The sequence below is a fragment of the Chanos chanos genome, chromosome 14 (assembly GCF_902362185.1).
Source record: "Chanos chanos chromosome 14, fChaCha1.1, whole genome shotgun sequence".
Taxonomy (NCBI): domain Eukaryota; kingdom Metazoa; phylum Chordata; class Actinopteri; order Gonorynchiformes; family Chanidae; genus Chanos; species Chanos chanos.
This window is the reverse complement of record NC_044508.1, coordinates 10,598,582-10,614,735: the sequence shown is the minus strand read 5'-3', so window position 1 is coordinate 10,614,735 and position 16,154 is coordinate 10,598,582. Positions and strand designations below refer to the sequence as shown.

Here is a 16,154-nt window from a genome sequence, read left to right as displayed (position 1 = left end):
AAGACTGGTGGGTTAAAGGCCAAATGAGAAGCATGCACTTGTTAACAAGTGAATCTGCCTTTTCCTAGACTTTTCTAGATACAGAAGAGCTGGCAGATTTGGAAAAGTAATGCAAGGGTCCGCAGTGTTCTTTTTAAAACATCACATGATATGCAAGCTTTTGTTTTCAACCTTACATAGATACGCCACACCAGATTCGTTGGATTAATGCTTCGATGAGTCCACGAGAATCAGAAGAATCTGGTGCAGTGATCGGAATAAGATTGGAATAAATTTTAGAGAGGAGGACCGCTAGCCTTGCTGTTTAGGAGAAGCATCAGAGAGCTGTGCACTCAGGCGTATTCTGGTGTACTACTAACCAATGGAGTCAGGTAACTGCTGCAGCATGTTGGAGGAAAGAAGGAGGTCTTCCAGGGACTCACACCCAGATATATCAGCATCCAGGGTCTCGATCCTGTTCTTGGCTAAATCCAGGTACCTGAGCTGCCGCAGTTTCCCTATAGACTGCAGCAGGACGCGGGGAGAAAGTGGTTTTTAGAGCAAGACCTGGGCCAAACAGACACCCTCACCAAACCTGAAGGGAGTTAGTGTCGGTCAACATGAGAGATCCCAGATGTGAAGTTTCAAACAGAGAAATGTGACATTGAAATCGCTAACTGTCGATTTTATGACACTGTAATTAGATGAGTTATTGTAATAGTGTTGTCTGCTTACCCCTGGTATTGTCTGTAACGAGTTGTTGTCCATCCATAGTTCTTTAAGATTGTGTATCTGCTCCAGGACTTCAGGCTATAACAGCAACCATTCAAAGCATATATAAGCATGGGGAGGTTTTAGTAGAAATGACACATCTGTCTTTGTGCAGTTGTTACAATTTCCTGTACATACATAATTCTCTAAATGGTTTTCTACAGTCAAGACTCTCAAAGCTGAATTGAGAGACAGAATGAGCGCTGCCTTGTGAATTCATGAGCAATGAGGCAGCTTGACTGCATGTAATGTCATTTTACAGTTCTGAATCCCTCTCAGAAGGTTAATTTGCAAAGACTTCCACACCTGACGACATGATGAGAGCAGAAGTGAGAATTATCTATGTCCTTCATGCTGGCCAAGTCAGTCCCGGGCTTTGTGAAAAACGTGTGACAATTTTTTCATTTCACACAGCACATTAAAAGGAATCTACATACCCCCTTATTATCTTAAAATATTTCTCGACATTATGTCATATTTGTGAATGTAACGCATGGGACCATAAAGAACACTGAAACCAACTGAGCCCCTGGCATCCGACGCATTTCCTTCAAAAGCTTAGAAATGTCTACTTGTTAAACTGCTTGCATCAAGCTGAGCACTAGAGTCCATACCCTCAAGCATCCTACAGTGAAGGTGTCAGTTAGGAAACTTTTTATACTACTACCTCACCACATGCCAGTCAACATCTGTTCTCACCCCCGCATGTGTCATGACACACAATACAATCTGGTGCTCCCAAGAGCCCTACCTATGAATGAGACCTTGAATGGGTGAGCAAAAAAAAAAAAAACAGTATATCAAGAAGATAAAGAATTATATAAAATCATTAAAAAAATATTCCATTTTGTGAAGACAGAGTTATACAAAAGCTATCAAATGTAAGAAAAATGACAGATGTTGAACTGTAAGTGAGACAAAAACTTTTTTTTTTTTCCTGCAGGATTAAAAAAAAGGTAGTTTGGCTAAAGGGCTGTTACATGCCATATCCAGTTGATTGGTCCTCACTGATGGTGTATTGCACATTTTAGTCCCCCGATCTAAAAGAACTGGCAAAAAGCTGAGGCTGATGGGACTGCAAACAAGAAAGGTCAGAAGTTATTTGAAAACCTCTCCTGAAGTGGGACACACAGATTGGAAGAGCAGACAGCGGAACCAGAGAGCGTCGGTGGGTGTTCTCCCGTTACTTGGGGGCTTTGAACAGTAAAGCACGCTTATTGCAATGCCAAACCATCTGTTCCCTTGGAAGCATCAAGACGAGTCTGCCTTTTACATCATCCAAGGACAGAGTGCCCTCTATATTCAAAACCTGTGCATGACAATGGCAAAACAAGTTTTGAGGCAATTAACAAAATAATATTCAAAAATCTTTTGACATCTACATTTACAAAAGTACAGAGACAACTCAAAATGCTGCTTTATGCTCTCCTATTTGACCTTGTGATTACCTGAATCGCAATTTGAGCAATTTTTTGCGGTTTGTTTAAAAGCGAAGTTTCTGAGTGCAAAAAGAATTTAGAATGTCTTTCATGTTTCTAATATTTTTGTCTGTGATACACCAATCAGTAGTCGTAATCCACTGACTCTGAGCTTAATCATCATCCACAACTGTGTTTCTTGGTCCAATCCTTAGGGCCCTACAACACTGCATATTTGTATTTGGCACAACCTGATTGAAATAGTCAGGTAATTATTGGCGAGTAAGGTGTTCCAGGGCAGGGGGAGAACAAAGACGCATGTTCTGGAAGCACCATTTCACGAACCGCTGTATCCTAAATGTTTTTGGGTTTTTTTCCCCATAGTCATTCATGTTGAGCATCATTAAAGTCTCTCCAACCAAACAAGGTTATCATTGAAGAGGCTCTTTATCACAGAAGGGGCAGTTCCAAGTTAAACAAACAGAAAGTGAGAGTCATTATCCGAAGAAATCCACCATAACTGCTTACTTTGGTGTTCAACTGCCACGTTTTCCCTGGGCACAGCAGTAATTTGCGGCTTATGGGCCAAGCCATTGATTAGAGTCCCTTCTAAATTAAGCTGACATTCCAAGCGTCAAGCTGCGTAGGGAGATGCTAGCTAACTTGGCTGATGTGTTTGATAAATTCCCCGCTATTGTTTACCCCAGCTCCACCAGCCAATTAAAAGCTACTCTACAGTGAAAGTCCTGTCGTGCCAAGTGCTGCATGTTTGAACCAGCTTGTGAATAATGCATCAGAGCGTGGATGCATTGCGGAGCTGCAGCCGCGACCTGACGAGAAACTCCGGCATAAAGAGAGAGAGAGAGAGAGAGAGAGAGTGAGAGAGTGAGAAAGAGAGAGAGAGAGAGAGAGAGAGGGTTCGCTCTCATCCCTCTGGTCCACCGGGTCATGACGGCCAATGCCGTGACAGCTGTCGAAACGTCTGACGTTTTTTTAAAAAAGACCCCGTTTTCTTACCAGTTCAGAGAATTCATTGCTTCCCAGGTCTAATCGCTCCAGCTGCGACAGTCTGTGTATTGACCTGCAGCAAAACAAGAGAGAAGAGCCACAACATTTTGGCATGAAGACAGAGAAAGTGATCCGCTGCCAACTCAATGAGCAGGGCAACAGATGTCTCACTGCAACAATGCCATTTGGGGAAACAATAGCACATAACACTGAGATATATTCGCACAGAGGTAAACAAGCCTCCGGGGAGGCGACAGTAAATAGGGGCATTTATTCCAGCCTTAAAGAGTTATGCCTAACTGAACAAATTCAAGGTCCTGAGAAGCCCTTCGATTATTAGATCAAGGTGTTAGAGATTAGGGCAGGGGAAAAAAAAAAAATCCTGCAACACTGCAACCTTCCAGGAGGAAAGCAAAAAGAAAAAATTGGGCCAGAACAAACTTCTGACAGCTGGAGGAATACCTCTTGCAAAGTTGGATCATCAGTGACACATACATTATATGGGTTGTCACATTGTATGTTGTTACTGAGATGGCTTACTTCAGTAGAGTTCTGTGTTTCATTAGACACAACAGTCTTTGAATAAAATGTGTTAAATTACATGACATATACAGTAAAAAGCCAGTTAATTACAATGATGATTTAATGGAAGGTAATGTACATATATATTTGACAATAGTTCTATGCTTATTTAAATTATAACAGGAATTGACCTCACTGCAGATCCAACAACCTTTAATGAGACTAATTTGCACAAATACACATGCTTACATGCATCAGATTTCACATTTCACACATTAACAAACACTTCTTTCGCCCAGTAATTCCAGAGAGTGAAAGGGTGAAATGCATTTGCTTTGACTTTGTAGAGAGGGAGGGCTGTATTGGTGCTGAGATAAAAATAGTTTTCAATCAGGACACCTGAGTGAGTCTGCAAGCATAAAACCAACCTGGGCAAGCTCTCTCACTCTTTCTCTCTGTCCCTCTGTCCCTCTCTCTTTCTCTCTCTCTCTCTCTCTCTCTCTCTCAAACACGTGAGTCACTGTGATGTATTGCATTATTGGCTCTGTTTCACTGACTTTGCCCCGGCACACACATAACTAAGTATATACCTTTCCTATCTCATCTAGACATCAAACAGGCTGAACAATAGCAATGCACTGAGCCATATCAGCCCTTTACTTCCCAACAGCTTCTGCATTGCATGCTCTCCCATCAGATGGAGATAAATGACATTGGTTTTGAGAGCTGCTATTTGTCATGCTATCAGGCTCATCCCTGAATTTTTTGCAGTACTGCAAAAGTAAGCTCGGTGTTCCAAGGGCTTTCTTCCTCACCAACCCTTGTTTGTTGCCGCTAGAGGAGTAATGACCAAAACTGAAGCCTATCTCATGAAATGGTTTGGTCCCTTTTTTCAGCTCAGAATGATTCATGCCAGCTGTATGGACACACAGACTGTGAATCCGTCAGTGCTTATATTAACTTCCACATTTCACGAAGAGAGAGAGAGAGAGAGAGAGAGAGAAGAGAGAGAGATTTGCACAGATTGAGGTGTGTAGGTTGAACTGAGTGGGCTGAAGAGAGAGTGTAACTGAAATACCATTTATTTTGAGAGCTTTGGGGAGACAGGAACACACTACCATAATGGGCCAGTTTAGCAACACGATGATAAGACTAAGAGAGGGAGTCAATGCATTGGTCACTAACACACACACACACACACACACAAAGAAACCAGTTTTCTAAATGATGCCAAGGGAGACTTTGAGCAAGAGGCTCTCCTTTAAAATAACTAAGGTCATGACTCAAGTACTTGCATTGCTTGTTGAAAGACAGGGAGGTCTGAGCAAGGCTGTAAGTCACTCACTTTGGCATGGTCTTCAGGTGGTTTTCCCGTAGCTCCAGGATCCGTAATTTGGATAATCTAAGAAGCACATCATGAAAAAAGAATCAGTACTTCAAAGTGACAGCATTTTCTCTCAGTGGACCGATTTGTCACATGGTCGTGGTTGCATAAATTTTTCAGAATGGAACACAAATCCTGTCTTGCATGATAACAAGATATTGGATCCCCCAGGTGATACCTCTGCTATACCACTCTCTCTCTCTCTCTCTGTCTCTCTCTTTCTCTCTCTCATCTTCTGTGTGCATATATATGTGTGAGAGCGTGCTCTTCTATTTCTCTCTGTCTTTCTTTCTGAAATAGCCATTCATGATCAATCCCTATATGAGCCACAGAGATTTGGTTCATTACTGAGAGCTTTCTATAATACCCCGGGAAGCTTTTACACCTATTGGGACTGGATAAAGAAACTTAGCAGGGCCAGCCATTAAGCAAAGAGTAAGCCTAACTCCTTCCAGCACTACTGAGAACTTCCCCTCTGGCAAAGCCCTGCTCTACAGCAGAGGGAGCCTCGTACGAAACACCTCTCACCTCCCAAAGTTGGCAGGTAAGTACTCCAAAAAGGCATCATTTAAGAAGAGCTGTGTTAGGTTGAGGAGTTGGGTGAAGCCATCCGGGAGTCTGGCAGAGCAGAGACAAGAAGAAAAGCTCAAGCTAGTCTACTGTCAAAGGATATAGTCACAGAGAGCTTAATTTGCCAACACACCCCTGACATGAACAAATTCCCACAACCCTTTAGCTGTCTTCATTCAGCAGTCTCGGTGGAGCTACCTAAAATATGGTTAGCCTTACTAGATTTTCAAGACAGTCTAAGACTTACGAAAGCCTTTAGCTTGCGCATAATTTTAAAACTGTAAAAGGGTTAGGGACAGGTCAAAGCATTTGTCATGTAGCAATAATGAGCCCTGTTACTGGTTTTGCATTTGCAAACACATCCACATGGGAATGAATTAGTGAGTCTGGGCCTAGCTGCTTTAGTACAGCGTCCACTGCTACTACAAAAGGTTGCAGTCGCTTAAAGTAGTCATTGTCATCCGACATCACATTACATGAAGGCCTTCTTATTCTGCCCTCTAACAAAAAGTTCATATTTAACTTTTCACACACAGCAGTCTTATTTGCTGAATCGCTCATCAGGATTTGAATATACTTACTTGGTTATGGGGTTTACACTGGCCTCCACGACTGATAAGCATTTACAGCATTTAATATTATCGGGGAACTCTTGGATACCTGGTTAATGTGGCATGAACAAAGTGATGTTATGTAATAAAGAGACCATACAGTACACACTCCCATATTTCCTCGTAAACAGATACAAACAGTGTACAAATGGTAAACATTACTATGACAAAAGGGTTTACATTCCATGACTGCACATCCATTTGGGTAATCATACAAGTGCAAAGGAAATGGTCAACACCACATTTATGACAGGGGAACAAAGCAAATTCATCAGTGCTAAATTGATTGTGAGTGTTCATTGTGTATTATATAATCGCTTTTTCATATTGATATTTTTTACAATCATTAAGGTAAAATCAGGACAGCACTCTAAAGCTGTGCCCTCTTAACCGTAATTATTACGAGGAACCAGGAAATTTTTACACAAGAAAATGAATGCTTTGCTGTGAGATAGTGGCATGACTACATATTAGGGTTTCTAGAACATACCGTTTTTACTAATATCTAACTCCTTCAGATTTACAAGGCTGGCAATGGTGGTTGGCAGGTTGGAGAGGTCATTGTCAGGCATGCTCAGTTTCTTGAGAGCTTGACAGTTGAAGAGTTGCTATGAAAGAGAAGAATGAAAAGATCAGGTTTGATGGTCATCAAACCGTGGCTTTGAGCTGTGGCTTCAATTCAAACATTCTAAAGGTTTCCCCAGAAGGTGTACCCGGAAAGCGCTATGAACATGTTTGAAATACGCTGTCTAATTCTGTTTGACCAGTGTAGCAAATAAAGCACAACAAATAAATCAATATTAAATTAACTGCTTAGCGGTTATTAGGATGTAAAACAAATCTGAGATGTACTCAAGGAAAATTAACACTGGAAAATCAACAGCAAGAGATGGTAAGAAAAGGGTTTGAAGAGAAAATAAGAGTTCAGAAAGAAGAAAAGATGCATTGTAAGGGCAAAATGCTTTAACGTGATGAGGAGCGCCAGAAGATGAGTAGCAGTTTGGTAGTTTTATTGCAGCCTCTTACAGAATTAAGATTAAAAGAGATTACAACATACAGGAAAATCCAATTCAAAAACCATTTGATAAAACTGACTTAATCTCATATTGCAGTTTTGCGAGCATTCCCAAACTGGTTTCAGAGAATGTTACTTGAAATTGTTTTAAGCGGCTAAATGTTCCTCTTTCAGCATGTTCACGAACCCTAAAGAAGACATGAGAACATTTATGTCCAGAGAGAACATTCTCAGACTATATCCCATTATATGACTCGGTAATGCTTTAAAAGCAAAAGCAGGCAGTGCACATACTTGAATTAGGCATAAGAAGGCAATAGAACTCAGCAGAGCTTAGGGCACAAATCGCATACACAGTAATCTGCACTTATATAAAGGGGGCATTCTTTCCTTTTGTGAATGCGTCTTACGTAACTCACTCTTTAACCATACGTGCACAAAACTCCTCACAAGTCTTTTATACCCTCTTCTTTCACAAGGCTTTAAAAACTACATCACATTTCACCACAGCCTTTAACATGCAGAAATGTCTGTGCCTTAATCCAAACCAGAAACATGAAGAGTGATGGATCTTTAGTTGGGCAAATGTTAACATGTATGCATCATTATAGTTACCTTAATAATACATTTGTGTACATGTCTTGCTTGTGTGAATTTCACATTATTATGCTCCATATACACAACAAATGTATTTGACCTTCAAAATTAAATTACCGCATGGACGTTTTACTAATGGAGGAAAATACAGTGCTTTTGCAGTCAGAATAAAAAGCATGAGGTTGAAAGAGAGTGGGCTATTTTAAGCCACACAGCATGGGCTATTGCATGGGGAGCATTGGGTGCTGTCCATGGTACTGACTCTCATTCAGTTAGTGCTGACAATACTGCAATGTATAATTTACCCGATTATATGGACTATAGACCACAGCTAAAGAGAGGTTCAGTCTCTTCATCTTATTCACAGTTTCAAATGGCTTAACGGGAATCGGAGGTCAGGCAGCACAAAATCTGTGTGGTATCACGGTTATGTTTCATTTCATTAATGGGAACTGAGCTTTGCTTGTGCACATATGTTTCACTATGAAAATCATAAATTACACAGAAGATCTGAATTATACTGATATACGTATCTTAAGAAGTTTGATTTAAATATTTGACTGAGATTTTGACTTAGATACAGATAGCAAAGAAAAAGCTTACTGAAGAGCAAAATTATTTTCTAAAAATAACAAGGGCAACAAGACTTCTGCTTAGGCTGGAAAAACCAAAGCCAAATGAGAAAACCTAAATAAGGGTGTCAGAAAATGCCAGAATCTTTTATCATAGAGCTGTGTGTGTAATGTGAAATGGAAACAGCACCGTTGAGAATGATATATAAGAAAAGTACACGGAATGTGATTTGTCCTCATTTACCAGCCTGGCTCTGTTCTTCACATAGAGTAAACATATATTCGTGCTCAGCTATTCAGAATTCCACTTATACTGGTTCAACATTCAGTTTGGGCATTTATATCTGCTAAGGCAAGTAAGAAAATTACCATAGGCAAGGGACCCATGCTGGCCCACTTTGGTCAAATAAGAGGTTATGGTAGGAATCCTACCAGCATAAGATGGTTATTTCAGCTGCTCAAAGTGAATGTCTCAATGCATCCACCTTAGCTTGGTGAGACATCCATCTTCATCAGGAATGATACTCACCTTAGGCAGCTCCTCAATCTGGTTGGCATCCAGGTAGAGCTCTTCCAGTGTGCGCTCAAAGTTGAAGATCTCCTTGGGTACCTGCTGCAGACTGCAGTGAGAGTAGTCCAACACGGAAATGACCTCCTCCTCCCCACGGAAGCATCGACAGGGCACCAGACGCCCAATGATCTTCCTTTTGGTTGTCATCTCCAGACACTGCACTGTGGAGGTGAAATTACGATCAGCATCACTGACATACACACATTTAAGGGCTTTGGTTTTTTGACAAGACTGTTGCATTACATGTCATATGAAAATGGTCTCTTTACCATCACTAATGTTGAATGCAAACTGCAATTTGTCTCCTACAGTATAATAGGATATGACATGGTCTCACAGGTTCCATTTATTACACTAATGAGACAGTAAATGTGAAACTGGAGGTCATAAAGCATTTCCTCTAACCAATAATATATCATTAATATCTGCAAGTGGCATATTCAAATTATTACTAACGCATCTACAGCAATGGGATTTAGATTTACACTCCTTAAAATTATATTTCTCCTTATCTGTGTCTATAAAATCTTGTAGTCCGTATAAGGCAGATGAAAACAGAACTCCATAAAAAAAGATGGTCAAGCTGAACCCTTAGCTGATGAGTCATAACTATCTCACACAAAGTTAACCACAATTAAGAGTCTTGTGCTAAACTTCCAAGTTCCAAGCATAAAATTGTACATTCACTTGCCAGCCTTCCTTAATTAACTGTCAGCTACTTCATTATGAAGGAATCTTACATCCATAAAACACCAAAATGTGGTCACACAGGAGTCTGGGTATAATTGTACTCAAGGGGGTAAATGATGCGGATGGAGAGGCTCACTCTCTTTTTCTGTCTCTCTCTCTCTCTCTCTGGGTCTGTCTGACTTACCACTTCACTTTTGTTTAAACAATGAGCCAAGACAAATGACATAATTTGAAATGGATATGTAATGTAAGAAAAGCAAAGAGCTTAGTCACGTTTCAGTGTTAGAAAGCAGTAACTTATCTCCTTAATCAGGGTGCTGATTTGTTTAGTTATGATGGTTCAATGATCAGGTGGACACTGAAAGTTTAGTTGAAATTAAAATTTCATGACAATAAATGTGTCGAGTTGGGATCCTTGTTCAATCATTTATCATTGGTATTGTTCCGTGTTATTGCTTTGTTCTTTAATAGCCCAATACCTCATGTAAAATGATATGACAATTGTATTGTTCATAAAATTGAACATGAAGTTTGCTCAGATGAACCCAAGGCCTCCTGAGAGTCAAGGCTTTCCTTGCTACATATTTCTCTACCGATGGTCCGGGGTTGTAACGTATCTTTTATTTAGTACGGAAATGGTTCGTTAAAGATTGATGTCAATTTAGACGGTCCAGTGCCAAGTACAATGTCCCTCTTTTAAAGTAAGTGATGTTATTTCAAGCATACATCCAGCAGACAAGCTGAAGGAGCCACAGTCATATTCAGTGTAGATTGTTTCTGGTTGGCTCTCTAACAAAAGCATTCATTTCTATGAGGCCCACAAGCACTAAGAAGCTACACGTGGAAAAAGTGAAAAGTCTTAAGGCTGTTGGCAACTATACTTGAGTTGTATAGCTATCACTATCTGTGTTGCTGTGTTAAGATAATCCTTGGTTCGCATCTTTTTCTGGGGAGAGGATGCAACAAAAACTGTGAAGCCAAGGAGCAGTGCTCAAAGTCAGTATGTGCAATATGTTCTTAGAATCGTTAAAGAAAAGCCCTGCGCTTGCACACAGCAGTTTCTTACAGTTCTCTTCCATCCGTGAAACAGAGTAGGAGCTCAACATCTGACCACTCAGTTTCATCAAAAACAAAGACCAGAGCCACTGGGATGCGTTGTCGGCCCATCAAAGCAAACTACGTCAGAACAGGAGATCTGTAAAGCAGTTAAAGCAGTTGAAACAGCGCAAAATTACCTCAGAACCAAACACTAAGTGTGTTCCTGTGAGAAAGTCCCAAATGAAATAAAAGTGACCATGCTGCTGAACTGTTGTATGAGTATAAAATCAGTGTATGACAGAGAGGCAAGGAGAACAAGAGAGAGAGAGAGAGAGAAGGCAAGACTGATAAGATAAGGTTATGCTCTTCTATCTATCAAAAAGTAAATAAAAGGGTCTGTCGATTAGATGGAAGATATTTTCTCGTTTGACACAGGGAGCATGAAACGTATCGATTTGCATGGGCACTGGCTTTTTTTCTTGTATTCTGTGATATGATAAAGGACAAGGTAGAGCCCATGGAAATAAAAGACCATGACTAAGGTAAACTGAATCCAGGTGAGGAAGCTGGATTTGCAGAATTATGCCATCACACTGGAAGAGGACTTTAAAATGAAGTTTATCTGAAAGATTAAAAAATTCTAACTGTTAAATATCCAGACAAAAAGATTACACTGAACCATAGGGAACCAGAACGCTGAGGTTTGAGTTTAGTCATGAATATCTTGAAAAGTAAATTGAGTACAGCTGTTCATACTTTTGAATTCCTTCTGGGGATTTGAAAAAAGGGAGAAATATGCCGTCAATATATCAAATACATAAAAATAACATGGTAGGACATGTAATTTCTGAATGTCATGTAAACTGAGAGAGTAAATATCCAGTGGTAGATGTTCCGCTGCCCACAAAAGCCATTTGATTGGTTGGCAGGTTTGAAATTTCTAAGGGAACGAATAAATGGCCTTATTTCTGTGTAGAAACTATTTAAACTATTCCCAGAACTATTGAGAAAGTAAATGGCCAAGTCACGACTTTTTCAGAAAGCTTTCTGTAAAAGCCAATTCCTTTGGCAACAATAAAATATTCCTGTGATATCTAAGCTATCAATATCACTTAGATTCCAAAGTCTCTTGAACATCATATTTACTCCCAGCTTTTGAACAATGTACAGCGCTGTGTGTGCCTGGGGAAGTTCCGTCACTATCTGTATTTGTATTCAGCAGTATGACAATGTTCTATTTGCATAAAATCAATGGCATTCAAAGCAGAGAACACAAATCATTGGGTAATTATGTTGCATTTTAATGATAACCAACTTGGATCTTTGCAACTGTCAATCACCAATTACCTTTTCAATTATCATTCTGTTTAACAACAGGAGTGAACAGATGTTACAAATTGAGTTATGCTTTTGCCTGTCTACAACATAGGTAATAATAGTTGGTCTTGACCAGAACAGTGATACACGCGAGCAAAATGTGCAGGTTTTAAAGAATCTTTACAGCGTACTTTAAGAGAGACAAGACAAAGAGACCAAGATAATTCTCCCTAATTAGCGATCACAGAATACTGATAAATCCCAGATTTATCTTTTACCACAAAGGATTCCCAAAGCCTTTGCCAAACCAACAAATGACTACAGTGTCAATGACGACATATTTCTGTCAGTTTCCAGTGGCAGTGTTGCTTTTCAAAGCTGAAACTTTTCACCTCAAGGTTTAACAAATTATTTCTAATTGACCAGCTTTAGTCCAGTGAGATCTCTATGTGATTTTCCATCATTTCTTTGAGAAAAAGGTGGACTCTCTGAAATGTCAGGAGTCTGGAGCATAAAGAGTTTGGTTTGACACATGCCGTACCTCCACCTGGTTCCACCTGCATCGCCCCGACACTACAGTTCCAGTTCACTCAACCAGCATACTGTAGCACAGTGGCAATGAATTTAATCAGGTTACTGGTTTACATCAGTTAAATCAGGTATGGATTCTTATTTTACAATCAGCTTTTATTTTTTTTAAAACATAAGCACAAACTTAAAACATAAACATATAGACTGGATTATATGTCAATGATTCCTTGTCATATTAATCCACTAACTCAAAGCATAAATCATAAAAACAATCTATACAAATGCTACAACACTACCTTCAGACTACCAGTGTGTCACTGAAAGCAAGGCTGAAAATACATTAAATAGACAATAACTTAGGTGGCAAGGTGATATTCATACAAATAGCATCAGCAACCAACACAAAAAAATCTAAGCAACAAATTGCAGCCAAACACATAATTCAGCAGGTGGCAATTTGATTAATTTAGTGTTTATTCTATTGTGAGTGTCATTACAAGAATTCCTGCTAATTCATAAACATACCTAGAGAATGAGTGAGGTCTGAATAATATATATATATATATATATATATATATATATATATATATATATACACACATATATATTACAGTTACATACCTGATAGGAGATTGTACAAAAACAATATAATCTCACTTCTGCATGTTACCTGACAAAATTTTTCATATTATATTGAATAATGGCAACAGAATGTGTCAGAACAGCCTTGTTGTGACTGGCTACTCACTGCCACTACTTTGGCTATATTGCTTCACTGGAATTTTCCTAGAGCTGTTGCTCTTCCATGCTTGTCAGGGTAAAAAAAAAAATCGTCAAAATACTAAATTATTAAACAGGTCGACTAGACAGTTCAATTAATCATGCCCATTTAATCAGACATAAATGGATTTGTGAGACAATGCTGACAACATTTGAATTAAATGTCATATTAAGCATATGACTGGTTCAAAGGCTCCCCTTAAGTGACTAAATCCAAGCGCTGACTCTGTAATCTACACGAAGGGCAATAATGCGGATAATTGACTTCAGTTTCATTTGCTCTGCTCAGGACTAGTACATAGAATTTTCAACACAGTCAGTGAAACGTATCTGAACAAGACAGACAACGGACGTAAGGAAAAAGCTTGACTGACACTGTCTCGTACAGTCATTTCAACTTGGAGACACACTGCAGTATTCTTCAGTTTGCACAGAGAGCGACCAGCTCTGTTTAGGGTGCTATGGAAACTGCATGACGCAAAAGCACATTGCGCCCGGGCGAGAGCTGATATCGTCGATGTGCAACTCTAGTAAAACGGCTTAATTTCTGCAGCTCAGTGGATTCGCTTGGCGTATCTCTGGACTCATTCAAGTGAACTACGTGGGTGGGTATCTGCAGTAACCTAAGCGGTATAACCATATGCCGAATCATGAGTGAATTCTGTAACGCCCAATTGGTCTCCTAATGAAACACTTCTGAAAATTTCTGTCACGCTAAGTTAGTCATCACGACATTTTTATGATTGAATTAGAGCATGTTTATACCATTTTTGCTTAAGCTGTTCTTTTTATCACAGATCTTTTAGAATCCGTTATTGCAACCATAAATATATAGGCTACTCAAAGGAAACGCAAAGCATAATGCTGAACATGCTTATTAAAAATGCATGTGTTTCCAACAGCTGAAGTCCTCCGGGTCAGCTAGCAACCAACGTGACACGTAAAGCTAGTGAAAGCCGAAAACTGTTTCCTAGGTAACCATCTCCTGAGATCCAAATGTATTTTCCTTTTTTTCCAGCATAGTCAGTATTACAACCATGGGAAACCAGAAGCAATATAACTTTAATTAACATATGAGTTTAACATGTGAGTTTATATGACTGGTAGACTGATTATGACTTGAGTTGAGCTTGATAAATCCATTTCCTTTTTTTTTCTTTTTTTAAATGAAAATGAAATGTTAATAAATTAGGTTAGTGCAGATTTGCTACCTTTGCAATATGTCTTTTACTTAAAGGTCTGTCAGAACACCTCTGTGAAAAAACTACGTATAATCCACTAAATGTTGATTTGAATGAGACTAGGCAAAAACATGAAGATATTTTGAAGTTAGATTAGAAAACAGATAGGCTAGGCCTGAAAACATAAAGCAAATTGGACAAACACAAGAAGAGATAAAATGACTACACGAGGGGCTTTGACTTACACACACACACACACACACACCCACACACACACACAAGCCCTCAGAAAAGCTTTCATTTAACAATCTTAAAGATATGTGAAACCAAGCCATCAGATGCAGCTGTAATGTATTGTAAAGAAACTCACACCTTCACTTCAGTTTACCAAGAAAATCTATTTGTGCACTGTAGAATTATGCAATGGAAGTGACCCCTGACAGCTCTCTGAGTCTGATATTTTAGAATTGCATCATAATCAAAGCACAGAGGTGTCATGTTGCTCTCTTAACCCCAACAGAACAAGGTTCAGTCAAGCAAACTACCTTACTGTGTTCTAATTAACACACACACACACACACACTCCTAAGGTTCCCAGTAGCGACTCAGAGACGTGACCCTCGGAAAGCCAGTCAGGGGTCAGTGATGACAGAGGAGAAATCTTGCTAACAGTGCAAGGAGAAAACAGAGCATTGCCCTGTGGCAACATGCCAGGGCTGGAGGACCGCTGAACTTGTACTGAATACATATGGGGGATATGCAAGGACCAAAAAACACGCCGTATTTTCGCTTTCATTTTAGCAAGTCCAGACACCAGGCACACTATGGCTCCTACTCTGCTTTATAAACTGATCAAATCCACCTAGTATTCAAGCAAAATCGGAGAAATCTACCAAAAACAGGATCATTCAGATATTCTCCAACAAAACACATTGCACACACACTGATAAACTGAGTGACAGTTAAAAATATATATTACACAAAACTGGATTAAACAAATCCAATTCCCTGTTCTCAGATCAGTGATAATTAGTAGAGAATTCAAGCAGAGTCATGCCTCTTTATGTTCTCCACAGAAATGACTATCTTGTGTGACTCCAAAGAATAACAACATAGAGAGAAAGATGCTCATGAGCTAAGAAGCTACGTCAACTTAGGGGACTGAGAGGTCTTGGGTAAGAGCTGGTGAAAGCACTATCAATATGTAGCATCAATTTGAGGATTCAGAACACAAAAATGAATAAACTGTGTTTTGTGTGTTTCTGTGCTATATAAAACGCCTGTTAAAGAGTGTGTCTTTTTAGCACTAGCAGATGCGGTGAAAACGTCGAAAAAAGTGCAAGACAAGTCTAAGCACACATCTTAAATTGTACAAGCGGTAGGACAGGAAATGAACGATGTTTCTTAATGAGGCTAATATAACAATTATTTCAGACAAAGGTCTTAGTCAATGTGGTGTTATTGATTTAACCTTTGTTTTCAGGTTCTAACTGTCTTTAAGTGTCAAATTTATCTTGCTGAAAGGTCATTGCCACACCAACATCTCTAATAAAATGAAACTGACCAACAAAACAAACCCACAAGGAATATGCTGCCCAA

General features: G+C 39.4%; 1 protein-coding gene across 1 annotated transcript in view; it reads right to left on the bottom strand.

Moving 5' to 3' along the window:
• The window catches only part of lrrc7 (leucine rich repeat containing 7), a 30,080-nt gene extending 20,906 nt beyond the window's left edge, over positions 1-9,174 (bottom strand). Inside the window, exons 1-8 of the mRNA XM_030791492.1 lie at positions 8,977-9,174; positions 6,754-6,871; positions 6,234-6,312; positions 5,611-5,700; positions 5,044-5,100; positions 3,186-3,249; positions 715-789; positions 360-504 (exon numbers count right to left, since the gene is read on the bottom strand). Coding sequence (XP_030647352.1) covers positions 360-504; positions 715-789; positions 3,186-3,249; positions 5,044-5,100; positions 5,611-5,700; positions 6,234-6,312; positions 6,754-6,871; positions 8,977-9,165 — 817 coding nt within the window. The 5' untranslated portion in view covers positions 9,166-9,174. The remainder of the gene's footprint in view (positions 1-359; positions 505-714; positions 790-3,185; positions 3,250-5,043; positions 5,101-5,610; positions 5,701-6,233; positions 6,313-6,753; positions 6,872-8,976) is intronic.
• Between the last annotated feature and the right edge of the window lie 6,980 nt (positions 9,175-16,154).